The sequence below is a fragment of the Leptinotarsa decemlineata genome, unplaced genomic scaffold (genome assembly GCF_025532065.1).
Source record: "Leptinotarsa decemlineata unplaced genomic scaffold, Ldec_3_MD MMD2_tig00078422_RagTag_RagTag, whole genome shotgun sequence".
In the NCBI taxonomy this organism is placed as follows: Eukaryota; Metazoa; Arthropoda; class Insecta; order Coleoptera; family Chrysomelidae; genus Leptinotarsa; species Leptinotarsa decemlineata.
In genome coordinates this window covers 3,015,801-3,031,279 of record NW_027412747.1, presented here as the reverse complement: position 1 = coordinate 3,031,279, position 15,479 = coordinate 3,015,801, and the positions used below count along the sequence as shown (strand labels likewise).

General features: G+C 35.3%; 1 protein-coding gene across 4 annotated transcripts in view; it reads right to left on the bottom strand.

Annotated features, from left to right (window-relative positions):
• The window catches only part of LOC111504313 (uncharacterized MFS-type transporter C09D4.1), a 77,601-nt gene that overhangs the window by 9,331 nt on the left and 52,791 nt on the right, over positions 1–15,479 (bottom strand). For 3 of the 4 annotated variants that reach the window (XM_023158832.2, XM_023158829.2, XM_074186053.1), the window contains 3 exons: positions 10,402–10,616; positions 10,243–10,346; positions 10,050–10,160 (listed from right to left, as the gene is read on the bottom strand). In XM_023158832.2, coding sequence (XP_023014600.1) covers positions 10,050–10,160; positions 10,243–10,346; positions 10,402–10,616 — 430 coding nt within the window. The remainder of the gene's footprint in view (positions 1–10,049; positions 10,161–10,242; positions 10,347–10,401; positions 10,617–15,479) is intronic. The other variant, XM_023158830.2, reaches the window with a different exon arrangement.

The following is a 15,479-nucleotide window of genomic DNA, read 5'->3' as shown; positions in this document are numbered from 1 at the left end:
TGCGTCACAAGAAAAGAACTACTCGCAGTGGTCAAAGCGGTGGATCACTACCACTCCTTTTTATATGGCCATAAATTTTTGATCAGATCAGACTACTCAGCACTTCGGTTGCTCTTCAACTTCAAAATCCTAGAAGGAACGAGTCACTGAAACGCAGATAGCCTCTCAAGAAGACTATGCCCAACATCAGTATGCATATTTTGCCCAGCTACTAGAAGGAAAACTTCCCACCAGACGTGATGACATGATGAGCTAGCAGGCAGAGATCTTTTTATAGACAGCTCTGATAGGGAGATAGGCTCCACTAACTTCCGCCGCTTTGGGTTCCCTCTGACCCGAAGGGCAACCTGTAAGGATTCCTTGTCCAGGGATATAGACAGGGAACCTGAGGAATCACCTGATCATTGTGTGGTACGGTCATTAACAACTTCTGAGGATGACACCACCTTCATGACGAGGCAAGAGTTCATCGTAGCGCAGATGGAGAATCCGGTTTTGAAAACTGTACGAGAATGAATTAATAAAAAAGTAAATCCGACCAGCAGAAAAAAGGTTACTGGCTCCAGTAGGACTCCATTGTGCATTCGAGATGACCTACTCACTCGGAAATGGGAAATATTCATTGGAATATAAGTAACAAATTGTTGAATGTGCTAAGTTACACCATCTATGTTTCACTAGGTGTAACACTCTAAGAAAGATAAAGTTACTCAATTACAGAAAATCAACGTGTTCGAATAGGTTATGGTCGAATACCATAATTTTCGGCTTTTTACTGTGTGAATTCTTATGAAAGAGACGAAATATGTTGTCTCGATTGATTGATTGATAATTGGACTCAAATTGATGTAGTAAAAATGTGTGTTTACTATGAATAATTTTGGCGTTATCTAATCGTATAAGAAGAATGGGGTTATGAATGGTATTGATTTGAATGTCTTCGTCACCTAGAACTTGGAGTACGTGAAGTACCAGGTACAAGGTTGGTGACCTTATTTTCGTCAGTTCCCTGTAACAAAGGTTTTTTGTTGAAAGTTCCGTGGTGGCCGTGGTAGTGGACGGACGTGGTAGTGGCTTGGAACGATATGAACGTAGGAAATTATATTGCTTTTCTGTGTTCAATAATCTGAAGAACGGTTTCGTCCAATTCAGGGATTTCTTTGGGGTTTGTCAACGTGTCTCTGATTATTTCGTCGACGTCAACTGGATTATTTTGAATGGACGAAGTTTCAAGGGCATTCAAGTCGACGTTGAAAAGATTTCGAAAAAGGGCATCAGCTGTTTGATTTGATTTGCCTTTTTTGTACTTAAAAGGTTTTGCCGGGTATGCCTACAGACACGTACGCTTTATCAAAATGTGTAATGACAGATATGTTTGAAGGATTTCTGCTCATTTCATTCTATTCAGAAAAGGGCATGGAAGGTTTGGACGAAGAGATTTTTTGAGAAAATAAAATTCTTTTCCAAATATTTTTGTGTGAAATGTCTTGTTTGAAGGAGTTTTATTGAACTTCTGCACAGGATAATGCTTACTGAAAATTCAAATATGTCTTCGTCCGCACCTTACAATGCCTATGTAGCTCACAATAAGACAGTCAGTTTTCAAAAAAATAAAATAAATTATAAGATCATATTCTGCAAAATTAAATTTATACAAACGCCTCTAGTTAAGCAAATTGTTCACATCAGATTATCGCTAGTTGACTGAATTCAGGCGCGATAGAATAATCAGATAAAGTTTGCGGAGTAGCCACGCTCCTAGACCAGCGGCGCGCGAATACATATTTTAATTTCTTCAATAAAATGTAAATGGAATATTCGGAAATGATTGGGAATAAATATTTACGACTGGATATTTCACAGGAAATGGTCAAAATTATTAGTACGGGTTATACGCTTGTAGGATTATGTTTACTTGCAGGTAACAAAATAACCAACAATGTAAGAAATCTTGCAAGTTGAATTCGACCCAGTTCTAATCATCCGATTGATTTGAAATTTTGCTGGTGTACATAATCCCGATGACAATGCATTATGAAATTTTTGTTAACAGAAAAAACAAAATGGAGGCATCATTGTGGCGAACGAGTTTTGTGATTATAGTCCGATTCGAATCAAATTTGGTATCTAGGGGTTTTTAGGGTCGGAGATTATGATTCTCATGTCAAAATTGGGAAATTCAACGTGATAGCTTCAGCATAATGAAAGAGTTTTGTGATTATCGCCCGATTTATTCAAAATTGGAATTTGGGGACTTTCAAGGTAGGCAATTATGATTTTTTCTAAAAAAAAAATGAAGATGGAGGCGAAATAAATGGAAAAAATGTTATATGTATGTTATATGTAGTCAATAACAAGAGAACTAAAAAGTTAAAAATGAAAATTATAAAAAAACATGTTCAAACAAAAGCTTTTATACAAACACACTAAAATAATCATTTCTTGTTTGATCTAGGTTATTCTGTGAGTTTTTCATTTAAACTATATACTCAATTTTTCGTTTAGAATCTAGGTGCAAGGGTTCTGAGAGTCTCGTATTCACTTGCCTTGTATCAAACCTCTGCGCTATCGAGATTGACAGTAAGAGATTGCGAAATTATTGACATATCGTATTGCTGTAGGTCTAGTGACAACTGACTCATTTTCTAAATAAAGGTATTCACTTTTCGAAAATAATTCACCTTTCACTGATATCCATCGTTTTGCAAAATACTGGGTGTTCTCTTAATGAACGGTAAAATTTATACTTATATAATAGAATATGAGTAGTTTAGATTGTCAATGTCAATGTCAATGATGACGTACCATATAAACTTCGTAATCTCTATTAAATTCAGAAAAGGCTGATAATGAAGCATGATATCCGACCTTATAACGACCTGTTGCCGTTTTTATTATGGTATATTTTATCTGGAAATAATTTCTCAATTATCGAAGGTTTCATTATCGATCGAAAGCTTCCCGTATCGATAAGTAATTTTAATTTTGGGTTTTTTGTTTCTACGTATGGTAAGGCATTATTGCATAAGAGATTTATTGCGGCTAAGTCGATTGATCCTGTTGGCTTGCCTGAAAATTTGCGATATCGTCAGGGTCTGAAATGTCATCGTTTTTGAGATACAGGATTGGTGTTGATCGAATTCGTTTTCAAAATATTGATTTTGATCAGGATTTTCATCAGGATTGGAGTGTTCATAATATTGATATTAGTTGGCAGGTTGATCATAAGAATCATTTGGGTTTTCATATTCGTTCGAAAATAATTCTGAAATGAAACTTGGCCTGTGATTCTGTTGGAAGAATCGTGATCAACTCTGGAATTGATTTGAAGCATATTGTGTTGTGAAGTTGGTTCTGGAGTCTGCAGAGTCTTGTCTAGTGGTGTTCCTAGAAGTAGTGGACATGGGTTCAGGTTTTGGCAATTGATTTGGAGATTTTTTTTGGGTTTGAAAACATCTTGGGGAGTACCAGACACTTTTCGATTTGTAGGGTATTTTCTAGGTGATAGTTGTCTGGGTTCGACATTTATTGGTTGATTGGGTCAAACAGGTTGGATTTGAAAAATTAATGTTGGTATTATTGAATTGTCTTTGTGATTGATTTGCTATTGATTGCTGAACAGTGGTGTTCGTTGGGTCATCGGTCATGTGAGTATGTCTGTTCGTATTAGTATTGCATTTGGTTCTAAAATTATCTTGGGTGGTGCCCAAGTATTCGTTTACATACGCCATCGCGTCTTCAAGAGAATTTGGGCTTTTGTGATGTGAATTATTTTTCAAAATGCCTGTACATCCAGCGATGAATGTGCCAAGTGCAACCTCATCACAATATGAAATTTGACAAAGCTTCTGTTCTCTGCTCAATATAGAATCATTACTGATTCTCTGTACCACGCTACTTCTAATCAGTTGCAACCTAATTCCGAAGATGAGGTCGACTCCTCGTTAGTTCCAGAATAAGACAATCTGTATTCCTACAGTCAGAAAAACCCTGTTCAGGAGCATTCTTCAAACTTTAGCGAAAGTAATACGGAACTTCCAATACCAAAAATGACAATGGAATAACTGGGATCTTTCAATAACCTGAAACCTTTCTGAAACCAATATCCGGCTGCATAGTGCATCTACATATTTGTAGGTGGAGAAAGAGCTCTGAATATATACAAATTGCATTCGTTGGTTTGCAAGTTATGTTGCGGAAGGAAAACACTCACTTGAAATTCGGCCATATTTGGAGCGATTGAGTTAACACATATTCCATATAAACATACCATATTTCCATAACTGAAAAACCGAATGTTATCAACGAGCGATAATCCTGAGAACTGTGACCCATATATGTAAAAATGAATTTGGCTTTGGATAAATTCTCTTCGTCAATGATGTCTTCTGTGAATTGCTTTGTAACGATGATGACGACAACGTTCACTGTTTGGATTGATAGATACTTGTTGCTAGTTATGGAACGACCGTTCTCACGGATTGCTGCTCTCACGGAAACATGATCTGCTGACAGCGGTTTTCCAAGAAATCCTTATCTGGACTTGCGAGGCAATGTTCATCATTTTAACGGACCAAGAAACGACCCTACTTCTGGAGGCTACAAAGAATCATTGGAGGAGGAACTGGAGACTACAAGATTTTGGAACACCAAAATAACTGTAAGTGCCAAATTTCCTTTTCGCCTTTACTGAACCCTCTGCATAAGGGTTTCGGTGAAGTTTCGGGCAGTTCATTGTGAACAAAATCGGTGTTTATTCTAGACGAGTAATTTAAGAAGAGAAAAAATCAATTTTGTGAATTTTTGTTAAGAAATTTCAATAAATTCGAATCTGAAGTCAATAATTCAGAATTATTGATTGAATATTGATTCATGAACGACCTTGACGATATTTTAAATATAATAGCGAAAGTAATTCTGAACCTGAACTACTATTACCAATGATAACAATGGCTCCACCACAGCAACAAAATGTTCAAATGAACTGGGATCTTTTCAAGTCTCGACTTAATAATCTGAAACCTTCCGATGGTGACAGTAACGCACTCAATAAATTTATTGATAGGCGTGATTCATTGAATAATACCTATGGAACATTCAACGATACTTCTTTGAACGAACATGTCTTTGAATGCATCCAGGAAAAATTGATCGGGAAAGCAGAATACATGGTTGGAAATCGACCAGAACTCAATACTTGGGAAAGTTTGAAAAATGCTCTGAAACAGTGTTTTTCTGACCGTAGGAATATAGATTGTCTCGTTCTGGAACTAACGAGGAGTCGACCTCATAAAGGTGAAGACTTACTCAGTTTCGGTAGTAGGTTGCAACTAATTAGAAGTAGCGTAGTACAGAGAATCAGTAATGATTCTAATTTGAGTAGAGAACAGAAATTTCGTCAAATAACACATCATGATAAGGTTGCACTTGGTACATTCATTGCTGGATGTACAGGTATTCTCAAAAATAATTGACATCTTAAAAACCCAAATTATCTTGAAGACGCAATGGCGTATGTGAACAAATACGAAAATTTTGAAAAGTTATATGGCACCGCCCAAGATAACAAAGAAGATTCAATTACCCCAACACCAATTTTTCGAACCCAAACTTCTCTCCAAGACCCATTTGGCCCAATCAACCAATAAATGTCCAACCCAGGCAACTACTACCCCGAAAATATCCTACTAATCGAGAAGTTACTAATCGAGAAGTGTTTGGTACCCCTCAAAATGTCTTCAAACCCAAACAAATTCCTCCAAATCAATTGCCAAAACCTGAACCCATGTCGACTACTTCTAGAAACCCCACTAGGATGTCCCACCAGCAAATTCCTCAATACCGGCAAGACCCCAGGACCAACTTCAGAACGCAATTGGTTCAAACCAATTCCAAAACCAACCACGATTCTTCCAACAGAATCAAAAGCCAAATTTCATTTCAGAGGAATTATTTTCAAATGAATATGAAAACCCGATTGATTTTTATGATCAACCTACCAACCAATATCATTGTTATGAACACGCCAATCCGGACGAAAGCCCTGATCAAGGCAATTATTTCGAAAATGAATTCGATCAACAACAACCTTGTATCTCAAACGATGACATTTCAGACCCTGACGAAATTGCAAAATTTTCAGACGGCGAGCCAACGAGACCAATCGACCTAGCTGAAATCAATCTCTCATGCAATAATGCCTTACCATTTGTAGAAACTAAAAACCCAAAATAAAAATTACTTATCGATACGGGAAGCTCTCGATCGATAATCAAACCTTCGATAATTGAAAAATTATTTCCAGATAAAATATATCACTCCAATACCATTATAAAAACGGCAACTGGTTGTCAAAAGGTTAGATATCAAGCTTCAATACCAGCCTTTTCTAAATTTAATACGGATTATGAAATTGATTTCATCTTATTCGATTTTCATGACTATTTCGATGGCGTTTTAGGACTGACAGATTTAATAAACATGAACCTCAATATCGATTTGATTAATAAGAAATTAATAGGAAAAAATACTGAAATACCTTTCAAATTCAGACAACTTTCAGATTTCAGTGTTTCCTTTTCAGTAAACCCGCTGGAAAAGATGATAAAAAATCTGCCAGTGAGTGTGTATGAAGGCGAAATTTTGACAATCGAAGGAACTATGAATTATCTCATTATTCCACAAATGTTGACTATTGCCAAAAACGAATATGCCCCGATTGAAATTCAAAACCCCACCAATGAAACGATTTCAGTAAAATTACTCGAACCCTTACCTGTCACCCAATTTGTATCTTCGACATACGAAATATTCACCTTCGAACCTTTCACAAACCCCGACAGACAGACATATGACCATTCCGTATCAAATTAAGCTGACCTGAATATCGCAGACTTAATTCGCATTGACCACATGAATTCAGAGGAAAAGACCGCTATAATCAGAGTATGTAAAGAATATTTTGATATCTTTCTCAAACCAGGAGACGAGTTGACATTTACTTCAAAAATCAAACATGAGTTAAGGAGTACAGATGAAATACCGGTACACAACAAATCATATAGGTATTCATACGTCCACAGACAAGAAGTCCAGCGCCAGATCAACGATATGCTTGAGAAAAATATCAATCGACCCAGCCCGTGGTCATCCCCCATTTGGATCATGCCCAAAAAACTCGATTCATCTGGTAAACGAAAATGGAGAATAGGTGTTGATTATCGTAAAATCAACGAAAAAACTATAGATGATCGATACCCAATCCCCAATATTAATGACATATTGGATAAATTGGGACGTGCTCAATATTTTACTACTCTCGATCTGGCCAGTGGGTTCCACCAAATTGAAATGGCCCAAAATTCTATCGAAAAAACCGCATTTAATGTGGATCATGGTCACTATGAGTACTTGAGGATGAACCCCCCGATTTTTCTGATCAATAAGTAGCATATTTCAGGACCAAAGCACGACAAAAAGACCGATCCAAATTCAATAAGACTAAAATAGTCAAGGAAACAAAAATAAAGCTGAAAACCAACAAAGCGACCTATCACAAAAATATTGCCCGAAAGCCCAAGACTAACAAAAAAACTTTGTTACAGGGAACTGACGAAAATGAGGTTACCAATCCTGACCCTAATACTTCACGTACTCCAAGTACTATGTGACGAAGACATTCAAATTAATACCATTCATAACCCCATTCTTCCCATACAATTACGCAACGCTAAAATTATCTATAGTAAACATACATTTCTTTACTACATCGATTTGAGTCCAATTATCAATCAATTAAATAACTTGAAAATATATTTCAATATAATCAAAAATAATTTCAATAAGGAAAATGTTACCAATCCAATTTCCTACCATGGTCTATCCGAAAATATGCTTCAGAGAACTGAATATTTCATTCAAACAACTCAGACAAAACTGGATAACCTTCAACCACATATTCGTGTTAAACGTGGTATGATCAATGGAATCGACAAAATCAATAAATGGCTTTTCGGAACACTTGACGCTGATGACGGAAAGCGTTACGATCAAACCATTGCAATATTGGAAAAAAATCAAGAAAATATCATTCACGAATTGAATCTTCAAACCTCTCTATCAAAACAATTAATCAATCATTATAATCGAACCATTCGAACGCTGAATTCAAATCAAGAAGCGCTCGAAAACAGCTTGAAAACATTCCAGTTTGCCATTCAAAAAACCATTGTCGATCTCTAAAATTATAACAGTTTTCAAGGTGTACTTTCTCAGATCATTTTGGACTGCCAAAATATCATAACATTCATTGACAATCCAGTTCAGATCTGGAAGAAATGATAAAATACTTGAGTCAAATTTACGATGAAAGTGAAATTCCAAAATTCGAAAATATTTTGTCATACTATCAATTCTTTGGCATACAAGTTACATTTTCGAACACGAAATTGATTTTCTCAATTCATGTTCCAATTATCAGAAACGAAATTTTTATGTTTTGTCACCTGTACTCCATCATCCAAAACCACCATATTTTTCTCCTCAAATATCCCTATTTGGCACGAGCAGCTTCGAGAAATCAATTCGAATCAAACCTGTGTCCATCATTGGAGGAAATATATTTCTGTATCGAAGACTACTACCCACAGGACCAGTGCACAACCCAGCTGATTGAAGGCAATATCACAACAAATTGCCAACCCATTCCAATCAACGAAGGCGAATCCATAGCCGAACAAATCACCCAAGAGGAAGTGCTGATCATCCCCGTACGAGAAGAAAGAATTTTCTCAAAGTGCAGAGCTGATCAATATATCGAAGTTAACATCCCCACACTCGTCAAAATACCCAAATCATGTGAAATCCGAATAACCCACAAGACATTTTTCAACAACATGAAAATTCAAAAGGGAAAACCTCTGATTCTGCCAAAAATCCAAATCAACAATGTGGAAACCCCGAATGGCTACGAGACGAAAAACTTTTCCAAACTCAACTTAGACAAAATGTACGAGCTCCACAACTTGGCAGAAAAGTTGTCAACAGTGAAAAAGATCGATGTATTCGATAACACGTTGCTCTTCGGAATCATCTTCGGATCGATCATACTGATACTGATTCTGATCGTATTGATCAGAAAAAAGAAAGAAAGGGATACCATACTCAAATGGCTTCGCTCTAGGAAGACAAAAAAGAACGATAATACTCCGGAAATCGAAATGGTTCCTTCCAGACAAAAATTACTCCGTCATTTTTGAACTTAAGGAGGGAGGAGTTATGGAACGACCGTTCCCACGGATTGCTGCTCTCACGGAAACATGATCTGCTGACCGGTTTTTCAAGAAATCCTTATCTGGACTTGCGAGGCGATGTTCATCATTTTAACGTTCATTTTTATTAATTCTATTTGTAACTCTTGATAGAGAAAGTCGTTTTCAATTGTACATTTATAAAATAAATATTTTTTAAAAACACAATTCTCTGTTCAAAGTATTCAACTTGCTGTCACTTTGGAACTCAACAAATAATCATCACCTATTCAACTACTTTAGGTTATCTGAACTGAATGTGGAAGCATGAATTTCCGAGCTTCGATCGTCGTATGATGTCATTCAAGGTCAAGGTGGAGTTATTTTACCCGGAATTCAACGAACCAAGAATAATCTCCAGAGAGGATATACCAACATAAATTGTAGAAACTCCTCCAATACGCTATCAAACAATTAATAGTCAGCGAATAATCATTGGAAGAAAACAAATCATAACATCACAATCTTTCCTGAACAAGAGTTATACAGAAGAAAACGATGTGATTCGGACGACAGGCGTTGAAATTTACTTCACTTCTTTCATTCTTTAACATCAAAAAAACCCATTGAGTCACCAGAGGTTGTGACATTGTGTCCGGTTCCGCCAAATTTACCGTCCTAGAGAAAATTCATGTCCCCGTTTCCATAGTATTATTTTTTTCTTGGTGTCTGTCACCCCAAACATAATCTCAGATCAACTTGAGAACATTATCGATGAAAAAAAAAATTGAAATCTCTTACCCTACCAACGAGCATGACAGATATGTCATCAATTTTGAACGACATTCCAGTGCATAGGTAAAAGCAACCATACTGAGAACTGAGGAAATATATATCACCATAGTTATTGTCCTGAAATTGAGAAAATAACATCATGCTCTTGAAAATCGAAAAAACATTGAAGGTAAAACTTTAAAGAGTGACCGATACTTACATGTATTTATGAGTTTTATCCAACAATATACCAAACAAAATGGCTCCTACCAGCCCTGTAGCAACCATTACAAACCCAATCATTCCTACATCTTCATGTGCATCCTGAAAAAGTTCATTTATTCAGTTTGTCAGGTATTATCGAAATAACTAGTCTCACCTCAAAATAATTAAGAACAAACTGATTCAATATAGTGGACACCCCTGAATAAACGCCGATATTGACACCATACCCCACCATGAGAATGATGAAGCTCCTGTTGACAAAAATAACTTTCAAAGAAGAGAAGAAAGTTTTGGAACTGAACTTTTCTTCAGATTGCCATAATTCTGCTTGAGCTACACTAGGCGGAAGAGGCGGTCGATTAGGAAAATCTGAAATGAAAAATTTCATATTAGTTGATGGAATTGGCCGTTACTTGATGAAAATCCATTATAACACATCGTAAAATGCAATGAATAGAGTATATGAAGTGAATAGGGTCGAAAGTTCACTCTACATCTTTTATTACCTTAAAAATACTGTTCAGTTCAACCACTTAAACACCCAGCACAATTATGCATATTCGGTTGATCTCCACATCAATCAATCACAATAATTAGTTGAATATGGTTTCGAAGAAGTAGCAATATTTTGCAAAAATCATATTGGTAGTAACTGTGTACTGGTGATACAATGAAACAAATATATTTGCTAATAAAAATATCAAAGGTATGTATCTTCTAATACTTACATATAAACAGTTTCAATATCTAGTGCTGCGTCTAGTTTTGTTTCTATGGAGTGTTTATTATAATTTCTTTTATCTTCTTCGCAGTTGAACAAAAACATTCAATATAGATTGACCAAAAAACTTACAAAAGATGATTGGAACATTAAATGAACCTGAGAAATTTTGAAATGAGGTGTCAATTTTTTTATATATAATCTGATTTTTAAAATAATTTATAATTTTTATAAAACTGAAAAATATTCATGTAGTGAAAAGTATTATTTTGTTACCAACTTTTTTATCTACATTTCCCTTTTGTTACCAGCAAATATGTTAAATTGACAAATTTTGAAAAGTTTCATCTTGAGTGTTTCTAGTCTAGTCTAGTAGCAGTTCAGTGAAAATATCTGTTTATTCAAAACTTTCATATTCTCTCAGTTTACTTTAAACTTGCCTCTTGTCATCTGAATGATCTGTGGTGGTCTGTTTCTTATGTAAAGTTAGTGTAAAAGTTCAAAACTTTTCTACGGAATAACATTGTATTTTTAATTAATTATTTTTTAACGGTAAAGCCAATTTACAAAAACATATTTAACAAAATGTGAAGAATGCTCAAGTCTGATTTACAATTTCGTAAAATATTTAGTGAAGTGTGAAATACAAAATATTAATTAATCCTTATGTCTAGTAACTGCATTACTATAGTCTATTTCAAAAGAGTGTAGAGTAATAAATCATGAAGTGTCATAAAATTTGCCTGAATTTCGTTGTCGTCCATGGGCGTAGGCAAATCTTAGGATTATTAAACTTAATAATTAAAGTAAATTAAAAATTACAGACATAGATAATAATAAAAGGCCATTTTTGGGAAGTAATTTGGTCTAAAACTAAGTACCTACATGTATTTAGGTAAGTAAAATTTCTTAAAAAAAGATTAAGATTAATTTTAGTGGTTCTTGTAAACTTATTTAATATGCAATTTGGGTTCATATACTTGAGCATGATTTCTCAAAAAAGGGTTAACACTTAGTTCCGAGGTGCCATGTCATTATAATAATCCCTTTTTGACCCTGCCCACCAATCATGCAATACCTATTAAACCCAGGTAATTAAGAAAAAGGGTTTAAATATATTGTAATGGTGTCTTAAACATTCGAGTTATAATAGTAATTGTTACTACACCAATTAAACGTACAGTGATATTGTGATATAGAAATAGTGAAAAAGTTATAAAATGGGGACATTTACTCCAAAGAAAAGAAGTGTAAAAAATTCTCCGCTATCTGTTTGCGAAAAAGTTATAATTTTAAATGTATATGATTGCATAAAACACGATCACCCTAGTTTGTCTGTGCAAGAAAGTGTTGAGCGATGTGCCCGAATGACTGGAATTGGACAGTCCACGATTTTTAAATTATTGCGAGAAAGAAAGATATCAGGCCAGGTAAGTCCATGCAAGAGAAAATCAGGAAGACCAATAAAAATCTTAGATGAAGACACCAAATGTGACATTCGAAGAAAAGTTCATTCGTTTTATTTTAAAAAGGAAATACCCACTCTTGAAAAAATATTTATCGAGATAAGCCAAGATAACGATATTCCTTTGATATCCAGAAAACTTTTATGGAAAACTTTAAAAAGTATGAATTTTTCCTGGGAAAAGCACAATCGAAAGGCACTATTACTGTAAAGTGATGAAATTGTTTGCTAGAGACGAAAATATTTGACAACTATAAAGCAGTACCGCAGAGAGCAAAAGAAAATTTTTTATCTTGATGAGACGTGGATAAACGAAGGTTATATAGTCAAAAAAATGTGGCAAGATAAAAATATAACAAGTTCTCGCCAAGCTTTCATAGAAGGCCTTTCGACGGGTATTAAAGTGCCTTCGGGAAAAGGGAAGAGGCTTATAATTGCTCACATTGGAAGCGAAGACGGATTTTTAAAAGAAGGTTTGTTAAGCTTTGAGTCGTGCCGGACGGGAGATTATCATGAGGACATGAATTCGGATGTCTTCGAAGACTACTTCGGGGAAATGTTAAAATTTCTTTCAGCTCATTCGGTCGTGGTTATGGATAATGCAAGCTACCATTCAAGGCGCTTAGAGAAGGTACCAACTTCAGCTTGGAGAAAGCAAGAAATTATTAACTGGCTGTCAAATAAAGGTATTCAGTTTGAGACGAATTCAGTAAAGAAGGAACTACTAGCCATAGTAAAACAACATAAATCTCGCTTCATGAAATATGCCGTAGAAGATGTAGCAGAAAAGTATTAAGTAACTGTGCTGCGCCTACCGCCATATCATTGCGAATTAAATCCTATAGAACTTATATGGGCACAAGTTAAAGGATATGTTGCAAGGCACAATACCACATTTAAAATGAAAGATGTCAAGGTATTGTTTGATCAAGCCATTATGGAAATCACATTAGAAAACTGGCAAAAAGCAATCCAGCATGTTTTAAAAGAGGAAGATAAAATGTGGGAACTGGACAACTTGGTCGATCAGGTGGTTGACCCTATAATTATAACACCAGGGGATGATGACAGTTCTTCGGATGAAGACTATACTGATGTAGAATAATTTAATTGAATTGTAAATATACTGTAGCGGGATAAGCAATCTGGACAGAGACCAGTGTATCAGTGACAGTGACACTTTTGCTTAGGTTAGGGTTTAGAATTAAGGGTAGTCTGAATAATTATTTTCTCGGAAGGTTCTCGAAAATTGTACCTAGTAATCTCTAGAACATTCAATTAGGGTATAAATAGAGTGTTGTTAAACGTTAAGGGAAGTTCACAGTTTTAGTATTGTTCAAGTGTCAAATTTTAATAACGTATCCAGTAAAGTTCTTGTCGTTTTTGTGAATAAATTGATTTAAAGTCCCCACAAGTGTTTCAATACGTAAAGTTCGTTCGTGTGTGTTTGTGAGTATTTCCCGATTTCGGTTCGTATATATTTTATTGTTACATTTTATATTTTTTTAATAACACTGTTCTGCTGTATTAAATTTTTATTTCCTTTAATATAATTTTTATGAATGCATATTCTTTTGGCAATTATCCCACTAGCGCGCCTCTGGCTCAGTATTTATCCGTCGATAACAATGGACAAATCCCTTAAAACAGGGTGATACCTACCTGCTCTTTATGAAACGACATAATTTTGCAATGCGGACTAGGGAAGTGACAGAATTTATTGACGGATCACCCTGTAGCGCTTTTGAATACTTAATGAGATTTTATTACTCTACACTCTTTTGAAATAGACTATAAAAGATGAAACAAATTTGGTATAAATCAGTATGTTTTCAATAGGTGATTTTACTGACCCCAACTGGGCGAATGAGGTCGGTGAATGAAAAAATATATATAAGAAAAATACTTTCAAAACAAATACTTTTACATGGACGCTGAATTATACAAAAAAAATCTGTTTAAACTCTGTTTTTCCGTTAAACAGCTGTCGCACCCCTACGAACGACAACCCTCAGAAGTCGATACTTGTGGGAGATAAGAATTAACGAGGTATTACCTTTTAACGTGTGATTCCTAACACGATAAATACATTTCTCTATTCCGTTTGTATTCCAATGATGGTTTTAGACGCCACAATAATCAGCCTATGGTAGCCAGAGGAAAATAAAAATTCAACGAGCATGTCGTTTTTTTGAAGCGGTCATTGGCAATTTCAAAGTTGATGGCTGGTGTTCTTAAACCAGTCAGATTTTCGAGTTTCAGGGTTGTTTTTATCACGGATGTCCAAGGTGCTTCGACCATCAGAGAGATACTCCTCTCCAAAATTGTTCTTCCATAACAATGACCCATCGCTATCATATGGCCATTGCTAAAATAAATAAGATCAAATCCTTGGGTTATGAGGTCATCGAAAAGTGGAAATGTGATTTTCGCCAGGAACTGTCTGAGGATATTCGAAATTCACCGAAAATAATCCTCACTTGAGAAATCTTCCACTCGACTCACGAGATGCTTTCTGTGGCGGCCGTACATTGGCATTGCAGTTCCGCTCTCTAGATGGCCTCCTTTAAAAAAGATTTGAATTTTTTCACCTATAACTTTTGTGATTGATTGTTTTCTGACGTATCTCAGTTTCAACACTTTTCTTGATCATTTTATATGCACTGTTATAAATTTCGGAGTTTTCTCAAATGATTCAAATACTTGATGTCATCAATTTTTCGCCTCAATGATGAGGAAAGATTAATTTTTAAATTGACATGCTTTTGGAATTTGTGTGTTGAAACTTTAGGGAAGGCTGCCTCAAAACTTTAGTGAAAATGTTCCCAAAAACTACCCAAGGCTTCGTTTACTTTGGCAAAGTTGACAGATACAACATTATTGAGAAATTCCAAATAACACTTAAGATGCGACTTAAATTCGGCTTTTGAGAGTTCATTATTATTTCGAAATTCACGTTTTCATTGGAATTGATAAAATTTGTAGATGGATTTTTACATCTTTTGACCAATTAACATTTTGTGAATGATGATCTGATATACGTAGA